Source organism: Carcharhinus amblyrhynchos, chromosome 22 (assembly GCF_965287045.1).
Source record: "Carcharhinus amblyrhynchos chromosome 22, sCarAmb.v2.hapA, whole genome shotgun sequence".
Classification (NCBI taxonomy): domain Eukaryota; kingdom Metazoa; phylum Chordata; class Chondrichthyes; order Carcharhiniformes; family Carcharhinidae; genus Carcharhinus; species Carcharhinus amblyrhynchos.
In genome coordinates, this window is record NC_137345.1 from 10,633,088 (window position 1) to 10,649,683 (window position 16,596).

General features: G+C 44.0%; 1 protein-coding gene across 1 annotated transcript in view; it reads left to right on the forward strand.

The window, feature by feature from the left end:
* The window catches only part of LOC145357151 (uncharacterized), an 85,403-nt gene extending 73,396 nt beyond the window's left edge, over positions 1 to 12,007 (forward strand). The window contains exons 9-14 of the mRNA XM_080210308.1: positions 1,311 to 1,622; positions 3,110 to 3,433; positions 6,168 to 6,288; positions 7,872 to 7,960; positions 9,961 to 10,013; positions 11,696 to 12,007. Of these exons, the coding sequence (XP_080066434.1) occupies positions 1,311 to 1,622; positions 3,110 to 3,433; positions 6,168 to 6,288; positions 7,872 to 7,960; positions 9,961 to 10,013; positions 11,696 to 12,007 (1,211 nt within the window). The remainder of the gene's footprint in view (positions 1 to 1,310; positions 1,623 to 3,109; positions 3,434 to 6,167; positions 6,289 to 7,871; positions 7,961 to 9,960; positions 10,014 to 11,695) is intronic.
* The last annotated feature ends 4,589 nt before the right edge of the window (positions 12,008 to 16,596 follow it).

The window sequence follows — 16,596 nt, forward strand, 5'->3', positions numbered from 1 at the left end:
GGAATTCACTCCCACAGAATGTAATTGAGGCCAAAATGTTTTGAGAAGAAATTAGATATATTTCTTGGGGCTAAAGCGGTCAAAGGGATGTAGGGGGAAGAGGGGATCAGGATATTGAATTCAATGATCAGCCATGTTCAAAATGAATGGTGGAGCAGGCTCGAAGGGCCGAATGGCCTACTCCTGTTTCTAGTTTCTAAGTTCCTTCGGTCCTGCTCAGTGATCAGTCTCCAAATTTCTGAATCTTCCCTGACCAAACCTCAATCTCTTTCCTTTCTATGTTTGTCAGCAATGTTCTCATCATCTCCAATTCCTCCTGCAGTACAGGTTGCAGCAACAAAGTTGAGAAGATGGAAATTCTGCTGAAACCTCACACAACACCACACTTCCAGTTTTCCACACTCCCTTCATTCCCCTCTCACCCTCCCCAGACCTCCCACCACCCCCAAACCCCACCCACGGCAAACAAAAAGGACTCTGTTTCCCCAAATTCACCCAAACCTCCCCCTGATTTCCACTCACCTCCCCAGGAGGCATTTAAATCCCGACAGACCTCCAGCCATTCCCCTAGGCCACCCATCACCAAGGCCTGCAAAGATAACCCCCTGACATCCGCAGCCCACCCACGATCCAAATATCTCTCCTTGCCAGCATCAAATTCATGTCTAACCCCCAACGCACCCACTGGCAATGTCCCAAAATTCTCAGGTCTGTACAAGGGTCTAAAAGTTAAAGTTTATTTATTAATCAAAAGCAAGGCTTACATTAACACTGCAATGAAGTTCCTGTGAAAGGTCTCTCATCACCATAATCCGGCACTTGTTCAGGTCAATGCACCTAACCAGCACGTCTTTCAGGATGTGGGAGGAAACCAGAGCACCTGGAGGAAACCACACAGACACGGGGAGAACGAGCAAACTCCACACAGATAGTGACCCACGCCGGGAATCGAACCCAAGTCCCTGGCGCTCTGAGACAGCAATGCTAACCACTGTGCCACCCCATGTCTATTTCTGTGTGAAAAATCTTTTGATGAAGTTCCACACTGGAGTGAAACCCCACAGTGTGAGGCAGGACCTCAATTTCCAGCTCCCCTCCGCTCTCCCAGCTCCTACCTGTGAGTCAAGAAAATACCCCAAAATGTTTCAAAAGTAAACCATTGATTGTGAAATACTTTGGGACATTCTGAGATTGTGAAAAATCTCTATTTAATGATTATGTTAATCTGCATGGAATTTAACTCATAAGAATGTACGTATTTGAATGAAGCAATTATTTCCTGTTCAATTTCTGAAATGTTGTCTCCTCAGTTTCAGGTGCATTGTGGGCAGAAACAAAAGGAACAGGAATTGTGGGAAGAGCGATCACAATAAATTGTCACTATGATGCAGTGTACAAGTCACATATTAAACATTGGTGTCGCGGCTGGACTTGCCAGTGTGGAGTTGTCACAGCGACAAACAGGCAAAATGACAGAATATCAATCGTAGATGACCAGACACGAGGAGTATTTGTTGTCACTATGAAGGATCTTCGCTCAGGAGATGCAGGATGGTACAGCTGTGGGATAGAACAAACTGGTCGCGATCTACATTATGCCGTTGAGCTTCAAATATCTGACGGTATGTTTCTCAGTGATTATCTTTGTTTACCTCGACTAAAATGTTCAATCCTCCTGGTGTGAGCAGTCAGAAAATTCCGGCCATAGATCTGTTCCAGGACACACGTCTCATCAGAAAGCTAGACAAATACGAAAGGTATGGGTTGCTGTGACCACATGAGTAAGGGTGGATGTACGACCCTCTTTTTCTCACACAATTGATTGTAACAGCTTTGGAAATTTAAAAGGATGAATGTGCCAATTCGGTTTAAGAGCTTTAACTGTTTACACGCTGATTGCGAAGAACTCAGTCAGAAATATTTCCTTTAGTTTCTACAGGAATCACTTTCCATTCTGTTGAAATTAAGTTTACTGGAAATTGATGATCTTTGGTTTTGAGTTTTAATAACTTTATTGGAAAACTGCCCATTTCAGCAGATTTACTAAATAATTACATATTTTTTATTGTACAGGAAGGTGCAGCAATAAAACTCACACAATTCTGATCATCATTGACTTACATTCAAAAGTAACTGCGTGGACAGTCAACACGAGGAAGAAATTTCCCAATGGGGCCTCATAAGATCTCGTTGCCATGCCAACTGGGGTTTTCAGTTAGCAACGCAGACAGGCCACATTGTCCGGTCAGGATTAGGGTCAGGCAGCTGTGGGATATTCAAGGATAAAGTAAACTCACCCGGGCTTGCCCCTCACTGTCTCCATTCTCAGATCAGCAACTCCCACCTCAGCCAGGTGAGACCCTCCATCACCAGGACCCCACCCACTCTCCCTGATTGGATGATGAGCTCAGTCCCTGACCTTTAATTGGCTGGAGCATTGGAGATAGCAATGGGCATTCCTAAAGTGCAGCGTGTGGTGTCTGGGCCCAGACTCTCTCCCGTGTCCCGATCACAAACCCTGATTAAGTATTTTCTTTATTCATTCATGGGACTTGGGCATCGCCGGCTGGCCAGCATTTATTGCCCATCCCTCGTTGCCCTTGAGAAGGTGGTGGTGAGCTGCCTTCTTGAATCACTGCAGTCCACATGCTGTGGGTTGATTCACAATGCCATGAGGGAGGTAATTCCAGGATTTTGACCCAGCGACTGCGGAGGAATGGAGATATATTTCCAAGTCAGGATGGTGAGTGGCTTGCAGGTGGTGGTGTTCCCATGTATCTGCTGCCCTTGTTCTTCTAGATGGAAGCAGTCATGGGTTTGGAAGGTGCTGCCTAAGGATCTTTGATGAATTGCTGATCTTGTAGATGGTAAACAATGCTGCTACTGAGTGTCGGTGGTGGAGGGGATGGATGTTTGTGGGTTTGGTGCCAATCAAGCAGGCTGGTTTGTCCTGGATGGTATCAATTGTGTTGGCATCCACCCCATGGAGGAGTCGATGTCAGATTCCAACAAGGCCAACCACGCCTGAGATTCTGAAGGGCAGAGAATAGGAGAGTATTTGATTTTTAGATGTACAGTCAATATCTAAATGTTTGTTTCTTCTCCACAGAGCCCGTGTCTGTTCCTAAACTTACATTTTTATCACCACCAAATGCCTCAAGTTCTGGGGACTCAGTGTCCGTCTCCTGTGAGTCTGTCCAGGGATCACTTCCCATTCAGTACACATGGTATGAAAAGACCCCGTCTGAAGATTCAAAGGTCTCTGACACCAGTAAACTGGATCGAGATTGTCAACACTTCACACAGCAACATCATCAATATTACTGCACAGCCTCAAATAACCAGGGAAACAAATCCAGTGAAATGGTTAATGTGTCAGCGAACAACAGAACAGGGAAGAACTACAGTTATGAGATACAAATAAAAAGTATTGGTAAGTTTGACTGTAAACAAACCATTTGGTTATTGAATTTTTGAGGAAATGTTTTTCTCATAAGAGTTTCCGGCCATAATGGGATTTGCGCCCACAGTGGACAGGCCCAAATATTCACCCATCCCCCACCCCTACCCCCACCTCCACAATGCTGAACTCTTGTGTCTGGATGGTGAATGATGTCAGAGACAAAAGAACAAAGGGAGAAATTAGGAGCACGTAACTAACGCAAATCGACATGGCATGTGTAGTGCCCAACTCAAATAAGGTGACAAACAAGTTCAATAATACTTTATGAAAGAGGAGTGAAGAAAGCAAATTAATGAGGGTCTGAGGAAAGGACAATGAAATGAGATTAACTGGGAAGATCCTCCAGTGAATCAGCGTTAAAGTGATGGCAGAATCTCTTCCCTCTGGGCTGTAAAATTCCATCGCTCCAGAAAATTTCATTGTCCTAAAAATTAAATGTTTCAAATTCCATCACCCACCCCCCCAAAAAAAAATGCTTATAAACAACCAAGAAGAGTACAACACAGGAACAGACCCTTTGGCCTTCCAAACCTCTGCCAATCATGATGCCTCAACTAAATTTTAAAAAATCTTCTGCCCTTACTCAATCCATATCCCTCTAATCCCTCCCTATTCATGTACTCATCCAGATGTCTCTTAAATGTTGCTTCTGTGCCTGTTTCCACCATCTCCTCTGGCAGCGCATTCCAGGCACTCATCACTCTCTGAGCGAAAAACTCCCCCCAAATATCTCCCTTAAATTATCTCCCCCTCACCGTGAACCTGTCCCCCCTTGTAATTGACACTTCCGCCTTGCAAAAAAGCCTCTCACTATCCACCCTGTCTGTGCCGCTCATAATTGTGTAGATCTCTATCAGATCTCCTCTCAGTCTCCATCTTTCCAGTGAAAATAATCCTAGTTTATTCAACCCTGTTAGCGCGAGTATACGAAACGACCACTACGGACTCAGGGTGAAGTTCAGTAACGGCACAGCTTTATTTTCTTTTACGCCAACGGAGAAGCGCAGTCAGGACATACAATCGGACTGTCCCGAAAGCGCTCTAAAGATTCTGCCACAACGGGCTACAGTTATACCTGAACTTCGGTGTAGTACACAATTCAAATGCTAATCCTTTATTTACAGTATTTGACTTCAGCCATCCTGTCTCGATGTTTTCGAGTGTTGGAGCAATTGTTTTAAGTGTGTGTTAATCATTTTTGTCTGATTGGTTATTAATGGTCCAGAATCTCTGGGGTTTGAACCATAGGTGTGTCATTGACCTCAAAAGAGGTTTGAGGGGCCAGGGACATTTCCTTAACTATGGTAATTTTAGGTGTCTCCATGGGTTGTTTGACTGTTTTAGAAGTGCTGATTTTGATGGGGTGGAGATTTAGTTCCTGTAGGTGCCCTCGAGGCCACACAACATCCTTATGAACCTTCTTTGCGCTTTTTCCAAAGCTTCCAAGTGCTTCTGGTAGTGTGGTGACCAGAACTGCATGCAATACTCCAAATATGACCTAACCAAGGTTTTATATAGATGCAACATGATTTCCCATGCGACTCATACTCAGTGCTCCACCCGATGAAGGCAAGCATGTCACATGTCTTCTTAATTACTTTGGCCACCTGTGTTGCCGCTTTTAGTGAACTGTGAACCTGCATGTCCAGGTCTCTCTGTATGTTAATGTCCCTCAGGGGCTCTACCATTTACAGTGTAATTCATGCCTAAACCTGATCCTCCAAAATGCATCACCTCGCATTTGTCCGGATTAAAATCCATCTGCCATTTCTGTACACAAGTCTCCAATCTATCTATATTTTGTTGTATCCTCTGACAATCCCCGGCACTATCAGTAACTCCACCAATCTTTGTGTCGTCCATAAATTTACGAATCAGACCACCCACATTTTCCTCCAGATCATTTATATACCAACTGCAGAGGTCCCAGCACTGATCCCTGTGGAATGTCATGAGCTACAGATCTCCATTCTTTAAAAGTTACACCCTTCCATTTTAGTCTATGTGAATGTTGCAGTTTTGTTTTCTGCAGAGTGGGAGAAACATGTTTCCCAGCGTTCGTTCTGGTTAAAAAAAAAGAGCAAAATGGCCAGAAATTCCATTTGCCGCTTAAGATTGTGAGAACTGCAAAAGCAATGCTATATCTTTCTTACATTTTGGAACAAATGATTTACTAAAATGCTCTGAGACAGTCAGTGCCTAGTGGAGGATGGTTGGGGAAAGGGTGGAGAGGAGAGGGTCTCCCACCGATAACATGGACCATTATAATTAAACGGACAGAAAATCGCTGGCTGGTTTATGATGTTCACGGTCAGTGAGTGAAGATTCCCCTTGTGACGGCAAGCTCATAAAACTGACCCCAGGTGATGACCGTTCTCAATGGTGGCAAGTGACGGTTTAATGTATTCATGAGAAATTGATGACAAAAAGGGGGATATCTGGATTGAAATTCACCAATCTGAGCTCATTAACAGGCCCATGAGTAACTGTCCACTTCCAACTCTCAGATATGGGAAATAAAATGAAATTTCCAGTAAAAATGGGCCAGATATAAGCCGCTTCTCTATTGTGACCAGAGAGGGAAAAATGACACAGAAATCAGATCTTTCCTCAAGGACTGAAGTTCCATTTCACAACGACACTCTCTCAGTTGGTGACAAGTGAAAATGAGGTGAATCTGAATGTTATTCCTCTGTTTCAACAGAATCTAAACATTTATGTGAAGTTTCTACAACAGAATCACCAACTACGACACATCCCACAAGTACAAATATTATTTCCACTGGCAGCTACAGCAAATCTTCAGAAACAGAAAATGATGAAAGGTACAATGTTCTCATTGGGGATGTAATAACTGGCACGGATTTCTATGCAATGGGTGAAATGTTCTTTAAACATTTGGAGACTCCGTTGTTTATTGTTTTGTAATGTGGCTGATCAGAATGGAAATGGTGGCTGGGCCCACATCGTGCTGTCTTACCCATTGTTTCCCACTGCACAGCTCAATGGCAAACCAGGCCTTATCTTCCATCCAATAGGTCAACATGGTGGCACAGCAGTTAACACTGTTGCCTCACAGCGCCAGGGACTCAGGTTCAATACCTAGCTTGGGTCTCTCTCTGTGCAGAGTCTGCACACTCTCCCCATGTCTGCGTGGGTTTCGTCCAGGTGCTCCAGTTTCCTCCCACAGTCCGAAAGCCATGCTTTTTAGGTACATTGGCCATGCTAAACCCTCCCTCAAACAAGCGCCAGAGTGTGGCAACTAGGGGATTTCCACAGTAACTTCATTGCAGTGTTAATGTAAGCCTCCTTATGACTAATAAATAAACTTCAATTTTTTTTACTGTGCAATTAATTTTGCACCTGGGGGTTTTGCACCGTCTTCCCTGGCAGGGTGGACTTGAGGGCATGTGTCCCACTATCAGATGTGGGTGACATATTGTAACAGCATCAGGTATCACTGAGTTATCATTGAACAAAGAGGATGGATCCCTTGAAGAAAGAAAATGGACCTCCAGAAACACTCTGAGGCTGGAAGGTGGACACTCCCACTGAAGCTGGAAGATCCACCTGATAGACACTTCACCCACCCATTGAGATGGTGTTTCAGGAGCCAGGGTCACGAGCGGACTCCATCACAAACCCTGAAGGCAGCCCCAAGCTTTGTTCGGGTCTTGAATGTTCATGCCACGCTGGACCAGACGTGTTCTGGACTGGTGTGTGTTCCCACTGGCATAACAGAGAATTGGACATAGTGGGGAGTTTCTAGTTGGCCTTTCATTTGCATCCCAGTGGCGGGATGCAGCTTAGTTAAATCCTGATCTGTTTTGATGGGGGGGCATAATTGAAAGATCCTGGGTGGGATTCTTCAGCCACGCTCATCCCAAAACTGGAGAATCCCGCCCGAGTTTAATGGACCTTTGCGTGGTTCTCCCCTCCACTGCCTTAGTGACCCAAGCCGGGAATTGAACCCAGACCCCTGGAGCTGTGAAGCACCAGTGCTAAACACTGTGCTACCGTGTCACCAGAGAAGAGAAGAGAAGGCTGGCTCTCCCTGAGCAATATTCAGCCCTAAAAAAGTCATCCCGAATCGAAACGTTAACTCTGCTCTTCTCTCCACAAATGCTGCCATTGCTGAGAATTTCCAGCATTTTCTGTTTTTAAACAATGTTCATTTATCTAACTGTTGTTTGTGGGAGCAGGCTGTGTGTAAATTAATTGCCAGGTTTGTTACATTACAAAGTTCCTATGCACTAAAACTTGATTTCATTTTCTGTAAAATGCTTCGGAATGTCCTGAGTGCATGAAAACAAATTTATGAATGTCATCCTTGAAAAATTTCTTTAACCGAATGGCCATGAAACAGTTGTGAACCTGCACTGACCTTTTCCTATTCTCTGTATCACAGTCCGATTTACATTCCAATCGCCATGCTGGGGGCCATTCTTATCGTGTTCGTTGTTTCTCTCGTGTTGTACCTGAGGCAAAACGACAAGGGTGAGATTCTATTTCCTTTTAATCATTTCAGTATATGTCAGTAACTTGTCACAGAAAATAAAGAATATATAAGTTGTTATATGTATCAGTAAACAGCTATGATTGTAGTATTCTCATTCTAGTCAACACAAATTGAACATGGAAGAATAATTAAGTCGCATATCTTTTGATTTGATTTGATTTAATATTGTCACATCTGTTGGGACACAGTGAAAAGTATAATTTCTTGTGCACTATATAGACAAAGCAAACCCAAAGCACACACACTCTCTCGTTTCCTTCTCTTTGAACAGTATGTTTTGTCCGTACAGCACACAAGAAGCAATACTTTTTACTGTATGCTAATACAAGTGACAATAATAAATCAGATTAAATCAAATCACAGAGTACATTGGGGAGAAGGGAAGGAGAGAGTGTAGAATATAATGTTACAGTTGTAACTGGAGTGCAGAGAAAGATCAACATAATATATGGGAAGTCCATTCAAAAGCAGAGTAGAAGCCTTTGTTGAGTTGGATGGTACGTGATATCAATCGGGGGTTGGCACATGAATATGAAGAACTTGAGAACATAAGAATTAGGAGCAGTAGGTCATCCGGCCCCTCGAGCCTGCTCCACCAATCAAAAAAATTATGGCTTTGTGGACTCAGCTCCACTTACCCACCCGCTCACCATAACCCTTAATTCCTTGACTGTTCAAAAATGTATCTATCCTTGCCTTAAAAACATTCAATAAGGTAGACTCAATTGCTTCACTGGGCAGGGAATTCCACAGATTCACAAACCTTTGTGTGAAGAAGTTCCTCCTCAACTCAGTCCTGAATCTGCTCCATCTTATTTTGAGGCCATGCCCCCTAGTTCTAGTTTCATCCACCAGTGGAAACAACTTCTTACTTATTTCCTTCATAACCTTAGATGTTTCTATAAGATGTCCCCTCTGAATTCTAATGAGTATATATTGTTATATATTTGTATTAACCCTTACTGAAACGCTGTTAAATTAATGCAATCACGTATTCACCGGAAATGACTTCTCAATTCCCTATCATGGGAAACAAGCTGAGAAGGAGCAGCCATGTAAGACAACACATACCTGTAAGTAAAGCTGCGTTGGTTCAAACTCTCCATGTTCCCGGGTGTCATTCTCCAGTATACAGCAAATATTGCTGAATAAAGAGACATTCTTTCAAAGCAATCCACCCTCTCTTCACTTACAGTATAAATTGTTGTTCCCTTTACTATTGTTATTCTTGCAAATTGTCCTGATGAGTGCATGGTCTAAAGTTTCAACAGTGCATCCCTTTTTCAACACAACCAAACGACCATGAATACCGAAGTTATTATTCTTGTTATGAAACAACAAATAACCCCCTGCACTCTATTGGAAGTAAAACCCTCCATGCATTGGGAATGGTAGAGGCGTATAGTATGAAGTGATTGGGTCAAAGTGAGATACAGGGGGAGAGGTTTGGGTCTGTTTCTCAGCGAGCCCATCAGCCGGCAGGGCACAATGGGAAGGTTCCCCCCTTCCCCCACCACCCACAGGCTTTGGTCTTTCAATAGCAAGGCTGATTTTTGGTTGTTAATCTGACAGAATGCTACTTTATTTATTTATTTATTAGTCACAAGTAGGCTGACATTAACACTGCAATGAAGTTACTGTAAAAGTCCCCTTGTCACCACACACCGGCACCTGTTCGGGCACACTGAGGGAGAATTTAGCACAGCCAATGCACCTCACCGGCACGTCTTTCAAGCTGTGAGAGGAAACCGGAGCACCCACAGGAAACCCACCCAGACACGGGGGGAATGTGCTGGCCCCACACAGGCAATAACCCAAGCTGGGAATCGAACCCGGATCCCTGGCGCTGTGAGACAGCAGTGCTAACCACTGTGCCACCAGAAGATTATGCACATTTGCAACTCATGTTCAATTTCGAGGTTTTAAACATTAACCATTCCTGTTGCTGCTCTTTCAATGGTTGTATTGTCATTTTCAGGCTCAATTGGCATTCTATGTCATCGAAGAGACAAGACTCCGCATGATAATCTGGTAAGGATGATAAATATGAACATGAATAGTTGGAAATTTCCAAAGCTGGATGATACAGAACTTGCTGAGAATTTGCAGCAGGAATAGGCCATTCAGCCCACCTGCTTAATGCTGGTCTTATGCTCCATTTGAGTCTCCTCCCACCCCTAACCATCTCACACTATCTGCATATCCCTCTGTCTCTTTCTCCCTTTTGTGATTATCTGGCCTTCCCTGAAATGCAGTAATGCTAAATGACTCAATTTACATGGAAGGGATAAGGAATTCGGGAGAAACATCTTTACCGAGAGTCACTATCTGAAATTCATTACCTTGAAAGGTTAGTTGAAGTACATAGCATAAATACATTCAGGGAGAAGCTGAATAAATAGTTGAGGGGGGATAGAAATAGAAAGGGGTTAGACAAAGAGGGAATGACTCAAAGCTGGGTGGGAGGGTGAGATGTGAGGAGGATGCAGAGATGCGTCATTGCGTCTTGGACAAATTGAGTGAGTGAGCAAATGCATACAGACACTGTATAATGTGGATAAATGTGAGGTTATCCACTTTGGTAGCAAATACAGGAAGGCAGATTATTATCGCAATGGTTATAGATTGGGAGAGGAGAATGTGTAACAAGACCTGGGTGTCCTTGTACACCAGTCGCTAAAAGTAAGCAAGTAGGTGCATCAAGCTGTGAAAATGGCAAATGGTATGTTGGCCTTCGGAGCAAGATATGGAGATGCCGGCGTTGGACTGGGGTGGGCACAATAAGAAATCTCACAATACCAGGTCAAATCATCAACTTTCGCAGCGCTGCTCTTTCCTCATGTGAACCCACCTGATGAAGGAGCAGTGTTCCGAAAGTTCGTGATTCCACATAAACCTGTTGGAATTTAACCTGGTGTTGCGAGACTTCTTACTGTTCATAGCGAGAAGGTTTGAATACAAGTGCAGGAATGTCTTGCTGCCTTGGAGAGACCACACCTGGAATATTGTGTGCTGTTTGCATCACCTTATCTGACGAAGAATGTTCTTGCTATGGAGGGAGTGTCGTGAAGGTTAACCAGACTCTTCCTGGGATGATGGGATTGACTGAAGAGAGATTGAATTGATTAGGATTCTGGAGTTCTGAGGAATGAGGGGGGAATCTCATAACAACCTATTAAAATTCAAACAGGACGAGACAAGGTAGATGCATGAAGGAATTTCCCAGTGGTGGGGGTGCCCACAACTAGGGGTCAGAGTTTCAGGAAATGGGGTAAACCACTTAGGGCTGAGATGAGGAGAAATATTATCACCCAGAGAGTGGTCAGCTTGTGGAATTCTTTGCATTGGAGAACAGCACATTGTATGTTTTCAAGAAGAAGTTAGATATAGCTCTTGGGGCTAATGGGTTCAAAGGATATGAGGGGAAAACAGGAACAGGTTACTGAGCTGGAGAATCAACCAGGATCGTAATGAATGACAGTGCAGACTCGAAGGGCTGAATGGCCTACACCTTCTCCTATTTTCGATGTTTCTATGCTTCGGGTCAGAAGTGAATAATAATAATTAGGCTGAATTTGTTGTAAATAATTTGTAATAACTTGCAATACTTTATAACCTGATTAAGAATAATTGATAAATAATTTCCTTCTCATAACAGCACAATCCACCACTCAAGTTCATCAGAAACAAATGTGATATTTTTGTTATTTTAGCAGTTGGCAGCATTGGAAGAGAGCATTGTGTATTCACATATTTACCACGATGGCAGGAAAGCAGCAGGAAAGCACAGAAAGAGAAACACCCCATTGGATAATGATGGAATCACATATGCAGCAGTGCAGTTTGAGAAGAAAACGTCTACACAGAGCAGTGAAGTGTCACGTCACTCAATTAACAACCCAGACAGTGTCATCTACAGTGCCGTCAGCATTCCGAGCCAGCCACAACGGAAAAGTCCAAAAACTCCAAGGCTGCTCACTCCGCAAGAATCCGAAATGACAGTTTATGCTAACTTCACTCGTTAGGAAAACCGTTCCTGCTGCTTACTGCTCCTTTCTCTGTATATCAGTTCCATTCAATTCCTTCTGCCGTGAGCTGCCCACCTATTTACTTTTGTCCAACTCCTTCAGGAGCTTTGGAGTTGTTCTCGGCATTCCCACTGCTCCTCCCAGTTTGATATCAACGTAATCAATTCGCCTGGAGTTTCTGAGCCCAGGTTAATCGATTCAGAGAGAGTGGTCCCACGACCAAGGTTTGTCGCACCCCACTCAGTACCCATCAACACCCCAGCTCACTCCAAAGCACCCCCCATCCCACTTCACCCCCTCTGACCCCAGCACACCATCATTTAACCAAGACACAGGGCAGGTCATTTAAAAGTGAGGTGTGTAGAAAATACTTCTTGCAGAGTTTGGTGAATCTCTCGAATTTTTTGCCCCAATGCGTAATGGAGGCTTGATTGTCAGAAGTATTTAAAGTGGAGATGGATAAATACTTGATAGTTTGAGGAATAGAGGGCTCTGGGGAAATGGCACAGAAAAGGACTTGAGATTAGCATCGATCAGCCATGATCATATTGAATGGTGGGACGGGCTTGAGGGGCATGGTAGCCACCACTGCTTCTATTTCTTGGTCCTTGTATCTGCGGATTGGTTGCTGTGTCTTCTACTTTACAGCAATGACTGCACTTCAGAAGTATTACATTGACGAATGATGTCTGGTGATCATAAAAAGCATGATATAAATGCACAACTTTCTTTCCTTTGACACAAAAGGGCTAAGGGAACAAATTTGGCTTCACATCTAAGCCTTGATTCCATGACAGAAAGTCATGCTTTAACTCTGAGATTGATCGTACAATTCAGACTGAACTTTCATTGCAGTACTGAGAGAATGCTGCATTGTTGGAACTGTCATTTTTGTTTTGGTTGGGACATTAACCTAAAACGCCTTCCGCTTCCTTAGCTCATTAAAAAAAAATCCAGCGGCATTATTCAAATAGTTCTCCCGGTGAGAATAATTATTCTGTAACCAACATCAATGGAATTGATCATCTGCTTTTTCATCTAATTTGGGATTCTTCATTGTGTGATGCACATAAGCTACATCTCTCTATTTCAAAAATACTTCACTGGCCATGAAAGGCATTGTGTAAATTGCAAGTTCCTCTTTTCTACTGAATTTTTCATTGCGACAGTTTCTTTTCAATTCCTAGTGTTTACTCTGAACACTCAGAACTTTGGGTCGGATTATAACTTCAGGGACTTTGGCAAGTGCATTTTGAAAGTTATAAAGCTAACCAGAGTCAATGAGGGAGGTGTTTGTTACTCAAAGAAGTCATGCAGGTTGGTTAGGCAATAGTTTCCAACGTCAGTTGATGTTACTCTTTATTTTGTTATGATGCTACAGATATTTCTCAAGTTTACTCTGTACAATAACTTCTATTATTTGTCATGAATGGAAGTGAAACGAATGCTTTTGTAAGCCAATAAAGTAGTTTCTGAAAAAATTCCAGAGCCTTCAGGGGTCACACACGGGAACAGTAGTGAATCCAGTAACCATCGGCACCGTAGCACCATGGTTCGCAGTGATGCCTCATAGCACCCGGGACCCGGGTTCAATTCCAGCCTTGAGCAATAGAAATCATAGAAACCCTACAGTGCAGAAAGAGGCAATTTGGCCCATCGAGTCTGCACTGACCACAATCCCAACCATTCCCTACCCCCATATCCCTACATATTTACCTACTAATCCCTCTAACCTACATATCTCAGAGTGCTAAGGGGCAATTTTAGCATGGCCAATCCACCTAACCTGTACATTTTGGAATGTGGGAGGAAATCGGGGCACCTAGAGGAAACCCACGCAGACACAAGGAGAATGTGCAAATTCCTCACAGACAGTGACCCAAGCCAGGAATCGAACCCAGGTCTCTGGAGCTGTGAAGCAGCAGCACTAACCACTGTGCTACCGTGCCATCCAAGAGTCTGCATGGAATTAGTAAGTTCTCTCCGTGTCTGCGTGGGCTTCCCCTGGAATCTCCAGTTTCCTCCCACAGTCCAAAGATGTACAGGCTAGTTTGATTGGCCATGCTAAAATTGCCACTTAGTGTCAGGGGGGTTCGTAGGATAAATATGTTGGGTTAAGGAGGCCTAGGTGGGATTGATGTCAATGCAGGCTTGATGGGCTGAATGGCCTCCTTCTGCACTGTAGGGATTGAAACAGCAGGAATATTGAAAACCTGTCTCATCGGCTATCACAAAAGTCTTCACTTGAGGTTGGGCCTAAAAACAGCATTCATACGGTTGGGACAGAGCAGGAAAAAAATCATCGACAAAGTAGCAAAATGGGGGATGGAATGATCCAATCGCGGGCAAGGCACCCACTAGGGTTACCAACCCTCCAGAATTGGCCTGGGGTCTCCAAGAATTGAAGCTCAATCTCCAGGACACTGCCAAGTGCATCCCTGAAGAAAAATCATCAGCACATTTAACAGTATCTTTTTGGGTCATTTTCTTTGAGTATTTCTCTTTACCAGATGGGAAAATGTTGAAAACAGGCTGGTTGACTGACAGCCAAGCATCATGGAACATAGAACATTACAGCGCAGTACAGGCCCTTCGGCCCTCGATGTTGCGCCAACCAGTGGAACCAATCTAATGACCTTCTAACCTAAACTATTCCAATATTATCCATATTCTCCTCTCAGTATTCTCACCTACATTGACTTTTTCCTGCATGAACACTGACGAAAAATATTCATTTAGTGCCTCTCCTATCTCTTCAGGCTCCATGCACAACTTCCCACTACTGTCTCTGACTGGCCCTAATCTTGCCCTAATCATTCTTTTATTCCTGACATACCTATAGAAAGCTTTAGAGTTCTCCTTGATCCTATCTGCCAAAGTCTTCTCATTTTCTCTTCTGGCTCTTCTTAACTCTCACTTTAGTTCCTTGCTGGCTAATTTGTAACTCTCCAGTGCCCTAACTGAGCCTTCACGTCTCATCTTTACATAAGTCTCCTTCTTCCTCTTCACCAGAGATTCAACTTCCTCAGTAAACCATGGTTCCCTCGCTCGACCACTTCCTCCCTGCCTGACAGATACATATTTATCAAGGACTCGCAGTAGCTGCTCCTTGAACAAGCTCCACATTTTGATTGTTCCCATCCCCTGCAGTTTCCTTCTCCAACCTATGTATCCTAAATCTCGCCTAATCGCCTCATAATTTCCTTTCCCCCAGCTATAACTTCTGCCCTTCGGTATCTACCTATCCCTTGCCATCACTAAAGTAAACGTAACTGAATTGTGGTCACTATCACCAAAGTGCTCACCTACCTCCAAGTTTAACACCTGGTCTGGTTCATTCCCCAGTACCAATTCCAATGTGGCCTCACCTCTTGTTGGCCTATCTACATACTGTGTCAGGAAACCTTCCTGCACACATTGGACAAAAACTGACCCCTGCAACGTACTCGGACTATAGCTTTTCCAATCAATATTTGTAAAGTTAAAGTCCCCCATAACAACTACCCTGTTACTTTCGCTCCTATCAAGGATCATCTTTGCAATCCTTTTCTCTACGTCTCTGGAGCTTTTTGGAGGCCGATAAAAAACTCCCAGCAGGGTGACCTCTCCTTTCCTGTTTCTAATCTCAGCCCATACTACCTCAGTAGACGGGTCCTCATCAAATGTCCTTTCTGCCACCGTAATACTGTCCTTGACTAACAATGTCACACTTACGCCTCTTTTATCACCTTCTCTGCTCTTACTGAAACATCTGAACCCTGGAACCTGCAACAACCATTCCTGTCCCTGCTCTATCCATGTCTCCAAAATGGCCACAGCATCAAAGTGCCAGGTACCAACCCAGACTACAAGTTCACCCACCTTATTCTGTATGCTCCTAGCATTAAAGTATACACACTTCAAACCACCTTCCCGCCTGCCAATACACTGCTGCGACCTTGAAACCTTATCCATGGCCTCCCTATTTTCAACCTCCTGTACATTGGAGCGACAATTCAGGTTCCCATCCCCATTCTGAATCAGTTTAAACCCTCCCAAAGAGCATTGGCAAATTTTCCCCCAGAGTATTGGTACCCCTCTGGTTGAGGTGTAGACCATCCCTTTTGTAGAGGTCCCACCTACCCCAGAATGAGCCCCAGTTGTCCAGGTATCTGAAACCCTCCCTCCTGCACCATCCCTTCAGCCACGAGTTCAAACACTCTCTATCTCTCTATTCTTCTCCTCGCTATCCCGTGGCATGGGTAACAAACCAGAGATAACAACTCTGTTTGTTTTAGCCCTAAGCTTCCACCCTAACTCCCTGAATTTCTGTCTTACATCCCCATCCCTTTTGCTACCTACATCATGGGTGTCGATGTGAACCACGACTTGGGGCTGGTTCCCCTCCCCGTTAAGGATCTCAAACACACGAGCGGAGACATCATGGACCCTGGCACCTAGGGGGCAACACACCAACCATATGGCTCATTCACTTTAGCAGAGTCCCTCTGCGTTCCTCATCCTGAATTAGACAGGGCTTGAGAAGCGATTCAGAAACAACTCCCCATCAGCTGGTGAAATATGTGACCGTGTGGGTGAAAATGGAC